This window comes from Gossypium raimondii, chromosome 5 (assembly GCF_025698545.1).
Source record: "Gossypium raimondii isolate GPD5lz chromosome 5, ASM2569854v1, whole genome shotgun sequence".
In the NCBI taxonomy this organism is placed as follows: domain Eukaryota; kingdom Viridiplantae; phylum Streptophyta; class Magnoliopsida; order Malvales; family Malvaceae; genus Gossypium; species Gossypium raimondii.
This window is the reverse complement of record NC_068569.1, coordinates 21509443-21525566: the sequence shown is the minus strand read 5'-3', so window position 1 is coordinate 21525566 and position 16124 is coordinate 21509443. Positions and strand designations below refer to the sequence as shown.

The 16124-nt window shown below is 35.2% G+C and overlaps 1 protein-coding gene across 4 annotated transcripts; it reads left to right on the top strand.

Moving 5' to 3' along the window:
- Nucleotides 1–3516: 3516 nt before the first annotated feature.
- On the top strand, nucleotides 3517–16036 carry LOC105769864 (protein GIGANTEA). Of its 4 annotated transcripts, none has more exons than XM_012590804.2 (16): nucleotides 3517–3771; nucleotides 4196–4352; nucleotides 4471–4649; nucleotides 5577–5648; nucleotides 5800–5854; nucleotides 5960–6102; nucleotides 6290–6567; nucleotides 8303–8358; nucleotides 9500–9740; nucleotides 10404–10554; nucleotides 11574–11783; nucleotides 11942–13477; nucleotides 13962–14030; nucleotides 14333–14551; nucleotides 15117–15209; nucleotides 15399–16036. In XM_012590804.2, the coding sequence occupies exons 3-16, from the start codon at nucleotides 4563–4565 to the stop codon at nucleotides 15693–15695; spliced, it is 3507 nt and encodes a 1168-aa protein (XP_012446258.1). In that variant the 5' UTR covers nucleotides 3517–3771; nucleotides 4196–4352; nucleotides 4471–4562; the 3' UTR covers nucleotides 15696–16036. The 4 variants fall into 4 exon arrangements, with proteins under 4 accessions (XP_012446258.1, XP_012446257.1, XP_012446259.1 ...); XM_012590803.2 differs by having other exon boundaries at nucleotides 4465–4649; XM_012590805.2 differs by lacking the exon at nucleotides 4196–4352 and having other exon boundaries at nucleotides 4465–4649.
- Nucleotides 16037–16124: the final 88 nt, after the last annotated feature.

The following is a 16124-nucleotide window of genomic DNA, read 5'->3' as shown; positions in this document are numbered from 1 at the left end:
TTGTAGAGGTCACACGTCGTATGGTCAAGCTGTGTGGCTCACATGGTCAAGGGACACACCTGTGTTTCAAACCGTGTCCAAAATTATGGGTTTATTGACTTGGATCACATAAGTCATTTATCAAATCTTACCGAATCGGAGAACGGCTTACGGATATAAGTACATCGTTTTCAGAAGCCCGAAGGCTAAACAGAAGCACATAAGTGCTAAACAGAAACTTATAAAGGTTGAACGGAAGCTCATAAGAGCTAAACGGGAACCCATTAGGGTTAAACGGAAACTCATATGAGTTAATAGAAGCTCATGAAAGCTAAACGAAAATTAAACACGAAAGTTTGCAACAAATGCTGAATCTCAGTTTACTTGGGTAATTTGCCGTCAATTCATCCTTTGCATTTACCGTCAATTCATCCTTTGCATTTACCGTCAATTCATTCTTTGCCACAAAACGATTGTACTCAATCCCGTGTTCCACTCGTTTTAAACATTCAATTCAATTTCATAATTTAACAATAATTTTATTTTCAACAATAGATATGAATAAATATATAATAACATTCATCAATTTATTAAATAAACATTAAAGTTTAACCATACAAACTTACCTGGATAAATTGCAGAAATACCAATATTCAGAGGCATTTTGGTAATTTTTCATTTTTCTCGATTTTCCACCCGATCTTGATATGCAGTAAAAATATGCAAAACCAGCTTAAAAGCTCCCATGGTTGTTTGGCCGAAATTATGAAGAAGAATGGCCTAGAAAACTTTAGAATCCAATTTATTTAATTTTAATTTCATAAAATTTACAAATTTGCCCTTGATTCACTTTATTTTTATTTATTTCTCTGCTTATGCCGCCTCATGCCTTTACTTTAGGCTTAATTGCTCCTTAAGTCTTCCCTTATTTATTTATCAAGCTATTTAATCACTATTTCCTATAATTCACAAATTTTGTACCTTTTTCAACTTAGTCCTTATTAATTAATTAACTATTAAAAAGTTAAAATTTTCTAACGAAACTTTAATACCACCCTAATGACACCCCGTAAATATTTATAAAAATATTTAAAAGCCCAGTTTATAGAAACGAGGTCTCGATACCTCATTTTCTAAAACCACTTAACCGAATAAATCTTTATAAAGCATAAATTAATAATTCAAAAACCTTTCTAAAACCATATTTGACTCGTAAATATTAAATAATAATATTTACGAACTTACGTGCGGGATTTGGTGGCCTCGAACCACTATTTTCGACACCACTAAAAATCAGGCTGTTAAATATTATATCTTCCTTCTACGAGCTCGGGTTACGGAAGAAGGAGAAGAAGGAATCGAAAAGGGAGTATTAGCAACAATTGGGTTTATTGCAGGCCAGCTCATGATGTTCATATCAATCTACTATGTACCTCTGCATTTAGCATTGGGTAAACCTCATACAATAACTGTCCTAGCTCTACCGTATCTTTTGTTTCGTTTCTTTTGGAACAATCACAAAGACTTTTTTGATTATAGACGTCCTACCAGCAATTCAATGCGTAATCTTAGCGTTCAATGTATATTCTTGAATAATCTCATTATTCAATTATTCAACCATTTCATTTTATCAAGTTCAATGTTTGCTAGATTAGTCAACACCTATATGTTTCGATGCAACAACAATATGTTATTTGTAACAAGTAGTTTTGTTGGTTGGTTAATTGGTCATATTTTACTAATGAAATGGGTTGGGTTGGTATTAGTCTGGATACAAGAAAATAATTTAATGTAGAGTGTTTTCCCTCTAGCATTTTCAACTCCCCACTCACCCAAGAAAATTTTTTGAATCAATTGCCTCTCACCCCAGCTTTATAAAAGGGTGACTTTCAGCATTGAGTGACATAAGGTATTTACGAGCAAAAACAAAAATTGTAAGAAGAATGAGAAGAATAGGAAGTTCACACATAATGCATAATTTGGAGCTACCACACAATTTGCATCAAGGATCGATTTTTGTTGTTCATATTTAATTACAACATTATTTTTCTGCATAATGTTTTTGTTTCAAACATATGGAATAGGTTATTTCGTTGAAAATGACTGGAAGAATTAATATTATTGTTTTATTACGACGGTGAAGTGTGTGACATCGAGAATGAGGTTTTTATTATTATCAAAGAACACATTACAGTTGGCTTTTAAACCGAACATACAATTGCCAGAGCTGCGTAGAATAATTAGGCGAAAAATTGTAGGATCCAACTCTGCTTCAATCGAATTTGTCATATATGACGCTTTTGGTATTAGAGGCGTGAGGGGGTTGGAGGAGATGGTGCAGACGCATATTGATAGTGGTTCACCATTTCTCGAGTTATATGCGGAGTTTGCAAGGATTGATGAAGGCCTTTGGAGGTTGACATATGATCTAGTTTGAGAGGTTGGAACGGAAGAACAAGTCGAAAGTCCAACGACACAGTTGATAGTGTTTTCATAATTTCGATCAATTCCCGCCATTTTACAAAAAACCGGCCTAATCTAATAAATATTTTAAAAAGCTGACATTTTTATGTAATTCACTCTAAATCTCTAAACTAAGAAAGATACAAAATTTTAGGGTATTTTAGATTTATTAGTTTGTAAAATCCAACATTTTATTTTAAAGGCTTAATATATTATTTGATACTTGAGTTGACACTTTTTTAATGTGTCACATGTGTTTTGTTTTTATTTAACATAATATTTGATTTGACAAAATTATATATTTTTGTATCCCGAGGTAACATTGTTAATTTTAGCATTTAATTCGGGTTTTAAGGTTGATTTGATTAAAGTCTAATATTATTAGGTTTGAATTTTTCATGATTTTGTTAATAAAATAAATTTAATATTAATTGTGACTCTATTTAATTTTGTCTTTAATTTGTCAATATAGATGGATGAATGCTATTTTATTTACTGATTTTAAGGTTGTTTTGATAAAAGTTAATTACAAATATTATTAATTAATTACGAATTTTCATCAAATTAACTCTAAAATCGAAATCAAACGCTAAAACATTAACGTTATTACCTTCCAAAATGTATGATTTTTATCAAATATAGGTACCTTTTTAAAAATTAATATCAAATTTAAGTACCAAATTATGTATTAGTCCAATTTTAAAATGGAAATTCAAATAGGTGTTCAGTGAAACCACGGGATGAATGATTGAGCAAAATCGTAAGGTCATAAATAATAGACGTACACAGCAAGAATAACAAGACACCTCACCAAACAATTCCCCCAAAATATCTTCCGACAAAACCATTTTTAAAAACCCAGACTTTCAACCAAAATATTAAAATAATTCAAAGTCGGACAATCCCATCATTTTCTTTATTATTTTATTACAACTTGGTTTGTCGTTTTCTATTTTTTAATCTCCCAAGTCCCAACTTCGACACGTTAAAGGCCAACACCGTAATTCTCAAAACCTCGTATGTAAGCTATGTAGTATTCATGCCATCACCATGGGATGGATGGGGGTATCATGCATGGTGACATGACATGGGGAGTCTGCGAGACGAGAGGAAAATATCATTGCCACGTCATCAGCAATCTTAAGCGAACGGCCCTTCTAAAGATCTCCTCTTTCTCTCTCTCACTCACCAAAAACTGTACCACCTCCTCATATTTTCCATAAATTTTATTTATTTTTCCTTTAAATTTACTGTCACATTTGTTTAAAACAGAGCGTTAAATCTAAATTAATTCAGGAAAATATTTAGCATCTGATAACCGAAGCCCAGGTACTTACTCAGTTTCCAACTTTTTTTTTATTTATCTTTTTAATTTCCAAGTTTGGAAATTTTCATTCTATTTCTCTTTATGTTTTTATAAAGTACTCTAAAAATGGGTCTTGGATCTAATCTTCGTTTTTTCTTTGATTGATTTGGCGATTTGCTGTATGTGTGTGTGTTTATCTTAAAATAATAATCGCTTATTGTACTTTTCTATCATTAGTAAAGTTTGAAGATTTTTTTTGAGTGTTAACCATCAAGTTCATGTATTAATCTGAGTGTTTAGGTAGGTTTATTGTATAGACAATGTTCTTAGCTTTCTTATAAACCCATGTTCAAGTGATTTGAATTTTTACCCATGTTAATAAAATTTTGTTTTATTATTATTACTATTTTTTAAATTCTGTTTATTATTTTCACTTTGTTTTTGCAGTCAAGTTAGAGATTCTGATTATAAGTTAAACAACAGTTGTCTTATAAGGCTTTGGACGGTTAAAGGCTGAGACGTTGTAGAGACTAATTTTACTGTTGTGAATTTTCAGTCCTTTTAGAGAGAGATGCAATAGTTTCTTCTGTTGAATTTCGTACAGGTTCATTTTTTTCTTCTAATTTTCTTCTATTAACGGATATTTTGTGGGAATCTGAGGGCTTGACAGGGTTGTGATGTTGAATTACGAAATCTTGATTCTTGACTGGTAGCAGTTGCAGAGTGGAAGCGTAGGTCCTGGTGTGTTGTTGTTGATTATTCTGGTGATTGATTCAAAAAGGTATACTTGGAAGATAAATATTGTTTACTCTAAATGGCTAATCCATCTAAGAGGTGGATTGACGGTCTTCAGTTCTCATCGCTGTTCTGGCCGCCGCCGCAAGACCCTCAAGAACGAAAGGTACCGTGTGGTTCTCATCCTGTTGTTTGTTTTCTTTGCATGAACCTTTCTGGATTATTGAATACTTGTTGCATCTTCCAATCATTTTAAATTCCCCTTCTACTTTCATGCTTGGTTTACCTCAAACCTTGGTTGGTTAAATAGGTGGCGAAAGTTGAATATGTTACTGAATATTAGCTACAATAGATATTGAGTGGAACATACACTATGATATGGCTCAATTTGAAGCAAATAGAGGAAAATTAGTTTCCTACTACCGCAAAGAAGAAAAACAGTTTGCAATTTCACTTATTCTTATTAGAATTTAAAAGATATATTTAAGTGAGAATTAACATTAATTTGGAACAAATATGAAATCTGAAATGAGAAGATCAGCTATGTCTATTACTGGTTTAATTCATAGGAAGGGTTTGCCGTGTAGAATTCCTGGTATGCTTGGGGCAGATATTCTGAGTGATTTTACAAATCTATCTCGTGCAAAACATTGGATTGATATGCGGACTGGATTCCCATGGCTAAACACTATACATCATGTTTATCTTTTCAAGACTCTTCTAGCAATAAAACTTCATTTTGGAGACGGTGATTTATCAAACAAGGAATATATCTTGAACTTGAGTTGAATTGTTTATATTGTTATTAGAAGAGAATATGATAGAATTGGCTTTATGGTTGGAAGAGGTTGAGGACAATCTATGAAAATTTTGGCTTTATAAAGGGTCATTTTATTTTGTAATGTGCTTGAGGGATCATTGGAAAGTTCATGCATGTAAAATGTATCCTGGTTGAATCATATCATTTGAAATGCAAACATGAATTCTTTAAATTTTGTGTTGATGCATCCACGTCTTTCTGGTTCTTTGAATTTACATGATTATCTCTTGCTAATATAAATTCTTATGCTTTATTATGTTTCTCCTTGTTTAGGTTCAAATTACTGCATATGTCGAGTATTTTGGTCAGTTCACATCAGAACAATTCCCTGAGGATATTGCTGAGGTATGTTTGTTTTGTGCAACCTTTTCACAGTTTCCAACTATGAAGGAAAAGATACTTAACGAATTTGTTTATTATCAATGTTTCAACAGAGGGAAGTCTTTTATGGTTAAAGATTTATATATCTAACAAAATTTGCTTGTTCTTGTAATAGCTTATTCGCACCCGCTATCCATCTAAGGAGCAACGCCTTTTTGATGATGTTCTGGGTATTGGTTCTTTCTTCTTCTTCTTCTTAAATTAATATATTCATATGATTTTATTTATGTTATTTAACTGAGAATAATCAATTCTTTAAAATAATTGGTTTGCAGCAACTTTTGTCCTTCACCATCCAGAACATGGGCATGCAGTTGTTCTTCCAATTATTTCAGGAATCATTGATGGTTCGCTGGTGTATGATAAGAGTTCCTTGCCCTTTGCGTCATTCATCTCCTTAGTTTGCCCAAGTAGTGAGGTATCATACGAAAGTTCTTCATTCAACAAAGAAGATAGTCTTTGCTTCTCAAACTGTTTTTCTTGTTCCCTGTTTTCCTTTTAGATATTAGATTCTCTATGCCCTCTTTAATTTTCCTTTTTTAACTATATAAGGAATCATTGAGGCTGACCAAGGGCATATCTGTGGCATTTGTCTTTTTTCACAGAATGAGTATTCTGAACAGTGGGCTCTAGCATGCGGAGAGATCTTGCGAATTCTGACTCATTACAACCGTCCAATATATAAAATGGAGCCACAAAATAATGAAACAGATAGAAGCCACAGCAGCAGCCAAGCTACGACAAGTGAATCTGTAGATGGGGAACCATCCTTTCAGATACCTTTGATGCAACAGGAGAGGAAGCCTTTAAGGCCTTTGTCTCCCTGGATTACTGATATATTGCTCGCTGCACCTCTGGGTATAAGAAGTGATTACTTCCGTTGGTGAGTGCTTTCTATATAACTTAATGTTGACCTTTCTGAGTAGTTTGAAGCATCAGTTGGCCTCTATAAAGATAGAAGTGGTGTTAGTGGTAACATTTCAATACTAAAAGCATGTTGGTGGTTGAATTATAACTTTATCTGTTATTTTCTATGTGTGATTCTTACTGGTTTTGCAAGGGAAACTGGTATAATAAGCAGAAAAGTTTGCTTTGTAAGTTTGAAGAAATATGAGCGATAAATAACAATCAGTAGAAGGCTGGGAACTGTGAGAGTAGTATGTTTTCTGGCTTACGAGCAGCAGCAGAAAAGTTTGCTTCGTAAGTAGTATGCGTGGTAGTTAAGATTGCCATTATAGTTAGGCAAATGAGATGTGAGAGTTTGATGCATTTCACTTACTCTTTAAAAAAGCTCATGGAATCAAACATGCCTTGTCAAATGCCCTTTGGTGGCAATTATTTCAATATTTTTCTTCTTCCTCGTGATGTCTTATGGTGCCTATGCAGGCCAAGCTAGGATGTTTTCAGGCATGGTTTTGTGTAGTTACGGACTGGCTCTTTTTACCTGTCTCATCTAGTGAATTGTGCAATGTGCGATTGAAAACATTTATTGGTTGTTTGGTTGCTGAGTATCATCTCTTGGGTTTTCTTCTGTTTTTTTTTTGCTCATTCTTAATTTTATGGTCCAAGTGATGGGTGTGTTTGAGCCCCTTTAGATTATTACAAGTTTAAGGAAAAGAAAATGAAATTTTGTTTTCTTATAAGGGTAAAATATAAAATAAGTTCTATTTACATATAAGATTCTCTTATAAAATTTTATGACATTTGCATAACCATATCTTGTGTATGCTTTTATCTGCTTCTGCGAGTCCAAAAGTAGCAAATAACGAGTGACAGTTAGACACATACCTATGCGAGCCACCCATACCTAAGTCCATATTGTAGCTAATATGTTGTCAGGGCATTCTGGTAAATTTCTGTTGTCGTGATTTATGCTCTAGTCTTGGCAAATAAAAGAATGCATGTTGGAAGTTGATATAATATTTCTTATGAGAGTTGTTGGTGTATATTATTACTCTACAGTTCTTCTGTGACAGCAAATCCACAGATGTTCAAAACAGGTTATTTATTGGAATAATTTTAAGAATTTGTTGAGAAAGAAGTATCTAGTTTTTTGTGGACAGGAAACTCTAATTTTACTTTTCTTGTTATTTTTAATCAGGATAAAGTCAAACTACTTATTATTTATATTTAAAAATAAACATGGACTCTCAGAAAAAAAAATACACATGTTGGGAGACGATTTTTGTTGATTTAACTGTTTTCATTTTATTGGTAGGTACATATGAATAGACACTCATGCTTGGATACAATTTCCATTTGTCTGCCTTGGATATCTTTATGTTTTGCTGGTGCTGCAGCTTGTTCACATTTTATAACATGTATTACGTTGCTTAAGCACTATGATTATTTCAAACTGCTCTGTAATTCTTTCTTTCTCCCCTAAACTTTTTTGCCAAGGCTTCAGTACTGGCTTAAGACTTTTATTTGCTCATTTATGGATGGTGTGCTTCTGAGTTATAAAGCTGCTTTTAAGTAACTAAATAGTACTTCAATTTATCATATAACTGTCATCAACTTTAAATGCCTTTGCGTGATTCATTCTGTGAGTAGGTCTCACTGCCTAGAACTTTATGGGGTTATGTCTGAAGCTGACAGTTGTTTAAATGTGTTAACAGGTGCAGTGGTGTTATGGGCAAATATGCAGCTGGAGACCTCAAGCCACCTACTACTGGTTAGTTAAATATTTTGGGCTTAAATACAAGACAAGAATTTAACTCTGTTTGTGACATTTAAGTGAAGTGGCTATTTTTTCACATGCTTGCATGTGAACTTTTCTCCAAACTATAAATTTTGTTTCAAGCATTGGCCCTTTTTTTGCTATAAACTTGTTTCTTTCATTGGGAAATTCAGGTTTTTAGATATGGATATTTTCTAGATTTGATTAACTCGAGCCTTCTATAATGGTTGAAAAAGTTCCAACAATTATGAAAAATTAGACGAGGTAGAAATGCAAGGTTAAGTTGAAACATGAAAATATTTTTTTTTGTTTATGTTATACATAGTGCATATATATGCTACAAAAATCATCAATAAAAACAAGAATTACAAATGTGATTACAGTTAAAAAATCCTGCCAATCAAAATTCAGGTATAAATGATAGGAATAGGATATATCTCTCTTCTTAACCAGCCATATATAGCTATAGCTACAACTGATTATATAAACTATATATGTGGTAATCTGTGGAAGGCTCATACAGGATGTGGTTTTGGAAATTCTGTACTGCAATGAAGCACTATATACATTTTCTAAAGAGTAGTTTGCATGTGACTGGTTGATAAGTTGAAATTTTTGGTTGTCTCTATGTTGACAGTAAATACATATTATCTTGACTACTGATGCCCCAGCTTCTGTTGTAGAACGACTCAAAATAAATGTTCTTCTTCCCCTTGAAAAGAGTGTAAAGAAAATTTATTTTGATGCACTTATTACTTAGTAGGAGCTAGTTTGCAGTCCAGTCTCTATGCTAATTTTTATAAGCAAACTGGGTAAATTTCCTGTCTTCTTTTGTTACCTTGAGGCTTAAGGCATAAGCGAGAATTCATTGTTTGGTATATCTTCAAAGTGTCACTAGTGGCCTCACTTGTTACTGTCTGGTTATGTTGTTTCCAGTTTCATAATTTGGTGCTAAATGGTGTGTGCTAATTGATGTGAGAAATACTAAAATAGACCCGTAATAATGGATGGACTTGTGGATGTGTATCAAGATATTCAAATAAAGATGGCCTTAAGTTGTTTTGTTTCTTAATAACAAATCATAAGATATTTTAGGCCTGAGGACTCATCAGTTGACTATTTTTTTTCTCAAAAGCTTCTTCTCGGGGATCTGGAAAGCATCCTCAGCTTATGCCATCAACCCCAAGATGGGCCGTTGCAAATGGTGCTGGTGTCATTTTAAGCGTATGCGACGAAGAGGTTGCACGCTACGAAACTGCTAGTTTAACGGCTGCAGCAGTCCCTGCACTTCTACTTCCTCCCCCAACAACAGCTTTGGATGAGCATCTAGTTGCTGGGTTACCGGCTCTTGAACCATATGCACGTTTATTTCATCGGTAAGTTGCTGAACCTTCAAGCTCTCTTTGACAACATTACTCAAGGATTTTCTTTTTGTGGTAGGCGTACATAGTCATAGCTTGTAAGTCTTGGCTTTTGCTCTCTTTACTGGGAACTGAGCAATTCATTTCCAAATTTACATCAGGAATGCGGATGTTTGAATAACTGTTTCTTTGTGTTATTCTGAGAAGGGGTAGAAGTTAGGTTGCATGGAGATTGCAGTGTTAGTGTGCTTTTGTAAATATGCACCTTCTATCTGAAACTGCCTCTGTAGTGCCAACATTTGATATTCTTAAAGCAAATATGTAATACCTGTTACTGGTATGGAAAAAGCTAGGATTTTAGAATATCTCGAAAAGGTAAGAAATAATATTTTGGGGTCTTTTGAAATTCATACTAGTGTCACAGGCCAAAGTGGATCTAGGCCCGTGACGCTAGGACATATATTTGGAACAGAAGTGTTTATCAAATGCGAATGCAAAAGTCTATGTTAGTGCGCAAAATATTAACATTGATTAAAATATGTGCTTGGTAATATGGTAACCGACAAAGGTATCATGTAAATGAATACCCGATATGTCTAGTTGCTAATTGGTATTAGTGTCCAAATGATATAGTTTTCTTCTTATTTTTCTAGCAATTATCTCATATTTCCTTCTCAGGTACTATGCCATTGCAACTCCAAGTGCGACCCAAAGACTTCTTCTTGGGCTTCTTGAAGCACCACCATCATGGGCTCCAGATGCACTTGATGCTGCTGTACAGCTTGTGGAACTTCTTCGTGCTGCCGAAGATTATGCAACTGGTATAAGGGTGAGTTAAATGTTTTTCACTGCATGTATATAAAATGACACTTTGCAACATCAAACTAGAATTTTATATGGATCTCATCTTCATCATCTTGAATTTTTGCTATCCGTAATTGTGAGATCCAAGAGGAATTTATGAATATTAGCTTAATGAAAGTGCTAAATTTGTCAGCATATATTGTTCAACCACATGCTAAAAAGAATTACGTGAAGGTTGTGGCTAATCTTAATGAGATTAATATGGATAAGAAAGATATAGTCCTTAATAACAAAGCTTGGTGGTTCTACCATTGGGGGTTTTTAGTGCTTTTTTTTTGTGGGGGGGGGGGGTGCTGTTTTCGTTATCCCAGCCATTAAAAAATGGGAGAAAAAATTAGATCCACTAATCATAGTTTCTCCATTAGTTATTAGTAGCATTTCAGACTTGAAAATCAGTTTGCACCTCCAATGAAACACTTGTGTAAATGGGTTGAATAGGTATTTCTAGATGCATGAGAACTATGTTTTGCACATCCATTCTGTATAAAAGTGTTTTCATTAGAGGTTGCTGCACTATATAACATGGCTATTGTTCAGATCCAGCTTAAAAGCTTTTGACTATGGATTGAGAAGTGACCCTGAATATATGACTTTTTTTTGTCTTCTATTTTTTGAGGAAAACCTTGAATATAAGGCTTGCAAGAAACTTTTAACCTACCCAATGGGTGTTTGTCCAGTTAACAGTTGTGAAGCTCATACTTAAAACACCTATGGTTGTCACGTTAAACCTGATGGTTTTTAGGTGGGTGTTATTAGTCAATGTGGTAGACTGTAATCTTATGTGAATGTCAGGAGGTAAAGTACTAAATTGTATGACATATGCCGTAATTTAGAGTTTTTTGTGAGGAAGTATTCTGCTCTGATGCCAATTGTTTGTTAGGAAAATAACATATAATTATATTTCTTAAAAAATGATGCAATAATTCTTTCAATTATCACCATTCTATTTGTCTTAGCAAATTGATTTTGTGGATGTTGTTGTAGCTTCCTCGAAATTGGATGCATTTGCACTTTTTGCGGGCAATTGGGACTGCAATGTCTATGAGGGCAGGTATTGCTGCTGATGCTGCTGCAGCTTTACTTTTTCGCATACTTTCGCAGCCCGCACTACTTTTTCCTCCAATAAGACAAGTTGAGGGAGTAGAAGTTCAACATGAACCTTCTGGTGGTTATATCTCATGTTACAGAAAGCAGGTATTACTTGTCCCCTTCAAAATTTTGCATGTTATCATCCAATATTTAGCTTTTATGTTTCCTTTTGTTGCTAAGTAGTTAATATGCATGGGTCTATACATTCAATGATGCATGATCACAAGTACTGAAAAAGTTGTCTCAAAATACTTTTTCATCAGATTGAGGTGCCTGCAGCTGAAGCAACTATTGAAGCTACTGCTCAAGGGATTGCATCAATGCTTTGCGCTCATGGACCAGAGGTGGAATGGAGAATATGTACAATATGGGAAGCTGCTTATGGTCTGATTCCCTTGAGCTCTTCAGCTGTTGATCTTCCAGAAATTATTGTTTCAACCCCATTGCAGCCTCCCATACTATCATGGAATCTATACATACCTCTTCTTAAGGTGCTCGAATACCTTCCACGTGGAAGTCCTTCTGAAGCATGTCTCATGAAGATATTTGTGGCGACTGTAGAAGCTATTCTTCAGAGAACATTTCCACCTGAATCCCCCAGGGAGCAAACCAGAAAAACAAGATACAGCATAGGTTCTGCCTCAAAGAATCTCGCTGTGGCAGAGCTTCGTACAATGGTGCATTCGCTGTTTTTAGAATCATGTGCTTCTATAGAGCTCGCTTCACGCCTACTTTTTGTTGTCTTAACTGTGTGTGTTAGTCATGAGGCTCAGTTCAGTGGGAGTAAGAGACCAAGAGGTGAAGAAAGTTTTCCTCCTGATGAGGGCGTTGAGGAGTCACAGGCACAATCTGAAAAGCTGAAAGACATTAAACCTAGAAAAGCAAAAAAACAAGGGCCTGTAGCTGCGTTTGATTCTTATGTGCTGGCTGCTGTCTGTGCTCTTGCCTGCGAGCTTCAGTTGTTCCCCTTGGTTACAAGAGGAAATACTCATTCAACTGCTAAAGATGTTCAAGCTATGGCCAACCCTGCAAAAGTAAATGGATCTTCTATAGAGTATGGACATGGTATTGACTCTGCTATTCATCATACTCACAGAATCTTAGCAATTTTAGAGGCACTTTTTTCGCTGAAGCCATCTTCTGTTGGCACCTCATGGGGTTATAGTTCAAATGAAATAGTTGCTGCAGCTATGGTTGCTGCTCATATTTCTGAACTATTTAGACGGTCAAAGGCTTGCATGTATGCACTCTCTGTTCTAATGCGCTGCAAGTGGGACAATGAAATTTACACCAGGGCATCATCGTTATATAATCTCATCGATATTCACAGCAAGGCTGTTGCATCCATTGTTAACAAGGCCGAACCATTAGAAGCACAATTGATATATGCACCTGTTAGAAAATATTCCCCTTGTTTAGATGACAGAAAACAAAACAAGTGTTCAAGTGCCACTTGCTTTGATCCTGGGCAATCATCTGCTTCAGAATGTGAAGATTCAACTTGTTCAGACAATAATCTCAGATCTGAGAAACTGTTAGCATCAGATGAAGGCTTAGGAAATTCATTGGGCAAAGGTATAGCAGGTTTCCCATTAGATGCCTCAGATTTGGCCAATTTTCTCACCAGGGACCGGCACATAGGATTCAATTGCAGTGCACAAATTCTTCTGAGATCAGTGCTTGTGGAGAAACAAGAGTTATGTTTCTCTGTAGTTTCACTACTGTGGCACAAGCTGATAGCAGCGCCCGAAACACAACCCAGTGCCGAAAGCACATCTGCCCAGCAGGGATGGAGACAGGTAATTGTCAAAATTAGTAAAAAAAGATTTGTTGTATCTGATTCCATAATTTTTATTCATTGTCTTTTAAATTTCTAAACAGAAGATATGGTTTGGTATACTTGTGTGGATTGGTAGCTAGGGGCGAAACCAGAAAATTTTTTTTGGGGGGGTGGGGGCGAAATTAAATTGTAATTTTTACTATAGAAAAAATGCAATTCCACCATTTTAATAGACTATATCTTTATAAATTTTAAAGTATTAAATCAAACTTTTATATTTTTAGGGGGGGAGCTAAAGTGCAATTTTACCTTTATTAATTTAAAATTTTAGAAATTTTAAAGGTGCCATATGGAAAATTTTCATTTTAGCCCCAGCCCCCCCAGTTTTGCCACTGTTGATATCTTCTATGATGCATGTAATTGCCCCATGTTTCATCTGTAAATGCATCATTATGGTTTTACAGAAATATATTTGTCTGACTATCCTTCTTGGATGGAATTAGGTGGTTGATGCGTTGTGCAATGTCGTATCAGCATCACCGACAAAAGCAACTACAGCTGTTGTACTTCAGGTCCAAATTTTGTTCATCTTATAATTCTAGTCTAAAATTAGAAAAACAGATGGCCTGCTTTTCTTTGTGGCTGCTGATTTGAACACCGCATGTTTTGTAAAAGGTGATGTCAGTTCATAATTAAGATAATAAAATCCCGGACTACCATTTGCCATAAAACACTTCCGTATAATCAGATGAACTCTCATGCAGATGGTGACCAAACCACCAGCCATAAATAGCCTCATTGTCTTCATTTTTTGTTTTTTAACTTCATTTGTTCCATCTGTTTGGTCACTTTCATGGCCTTGTGTTCTTGTCAGGCGGATAGGGAATTGCAGCCTTGGATTGCCAAAGATGACGACCAAGGTCAGAAGATGTGGAGAATCAACCAGCGAATTGTAAAATTGATAGTCGAGCTGATGAGAAATCATGATAGCGCAGAATCATTGGTCATTGTGGCAAGTGCTTCTGATCTACTTCTACGTGCCACAGATGGTATGCTTGTTGATGGGGAAGCTTGTACTTTACCACAACTGGAGGTACTGTAACTATCTCTGCTTATAGAGAGTCATTCGCCAATCTTGGTGTCATTCTAATTGAACGCTTGTGATATTTTGAGGTTGTTAAGTGATAACATACCACATTTGTAGTCTTGGGTTTCATATAATCTTGTATTCTAGTTGGGCCTCTTCACTTACACCAATTGGTTTTGGATTGGATGCTTAACATGGTATTATAGCTTATGTGTTTATGTCCTTGTGTTTTATCCTTTGTGAAGTTGTCTAAATGCAGACCCTTGTAAAGCTACACATGGAGTGATAAGTGGTCTTATCTTGCATTTATTAAGTCTTAGGTTTCCTGTTTTGGTATGTAAAGTCCAGTTTTGTTTGTTGTCCACCCCTTGTGAGGTTGTACATGTGTAAGCCCTTGTTGAAGTAGAGTACTTTATTCGTTTTATTTTTTGAGGGTTGTGGTCTTATATTTCAAGTTAGGCTCTCCATTTACTTGAATTAGTTTGGGTTGATGTTTAAAAGAAGTCAAATGCATTTTATTTTATTCCAAAGTTTCATTAATATCTTTGATGTTCTCATCTAAAACTGGCAGCTGCTGGAAGCAACAGCTAGAGCAGTTCAGCCGGTACTCGAGTGGGGAGAATCAGGACTGGCAGTAGCAGATGGACTTTCAAACCTGTTAAAGGTGAGCAAATACCCGTTTCTGATATACTCTCAACCTTAAAGTCGAAACATGCTTTGAACTTGTTCATTATAAATTCCAATGCCTGTTAATGTGGAGCGAAATGGGGCGAATAGTAAAGTAGTCTTTCTTCTTTCCCCTGATGTCACTGCAAGATCTTTGCTGATGTGATAATCTCTCCAAACCATGCAGTGTCGTCTACCAGCTACGACTCGATGCCTTTCTCATCCAAGCGCACATGTTCGAGCTCTCAGCACATCAGTCCTTCGCAATATTTTGCATATAGGTTCAATCAATTCAAAATCTAAGTTGGAAATATATGGTATCCGTGGTCCCTCTTACCAGTTCTTCAATATAGGTGCCATCAACTGGCAAACTGATATCGAAAAGTGCTTAACATGGGAAGTTTATAGTCAGCTTGCAAGAGGAATGACTATACAGTTCCTCGACACTGCTGCCAAAGAATTAGGATGTAATATTTCCATATAACATCGATTAACTTTCGGATTATCAGTATAAATACCCTTTTTCTTTTTTTAAAACTGAGAATACAAAGAAGACTTAGACTTGCTTCAAATTGCTTGAACCACATGGTTGGGGCAGAAAATGCAGCTCATCGAGTAGTCCTAGGGGATGAGGATGAAGGCTTTGAATGCCATGAAACTCTTCAAGCAAGGTTAGTGTATGATAAAAATGCCACACTGAGGTTTCATGTGTCTAATCTTACTTTGCTTTAAGCTTAGCTTTGTAAGATATTTAGACTGAGTTTTCGATTTGTTTGTCGGATTACGATATTTAATTTCAGTTTAACTTAGTTTATTTCATTAGAATGATGAACTGATTGGATGATTCAGTTTTTTCTTCAGCATATATCAGTACATAAAATGTTTAGTCATTGTTTTTGGCTGCTTTATTTAT

Coding starts and splice junctions, on each gene's coding strand:
- LOC105769864 (XM_012590805.2), top strand. CDS start 4,563: ATGGCTAATCCATCTAAGAGGTGGATTGACGGTCTTCAGTTCTCATCG. Junction 8,359..9,499: donor CCTCAAGCCACCTACTACTG/GTTAGTTAAATA, acceptor TTTTCTCAAAAG/CTTCTTCTCGGGGATCTGGA. Junction 11,784..11,941: donor TCTCATGTTACAGAAAGCAG/GTATTACTTGTC, acceptor CTTTTTCATCAG/ATTGAGGTGCCTGCAGCTGA.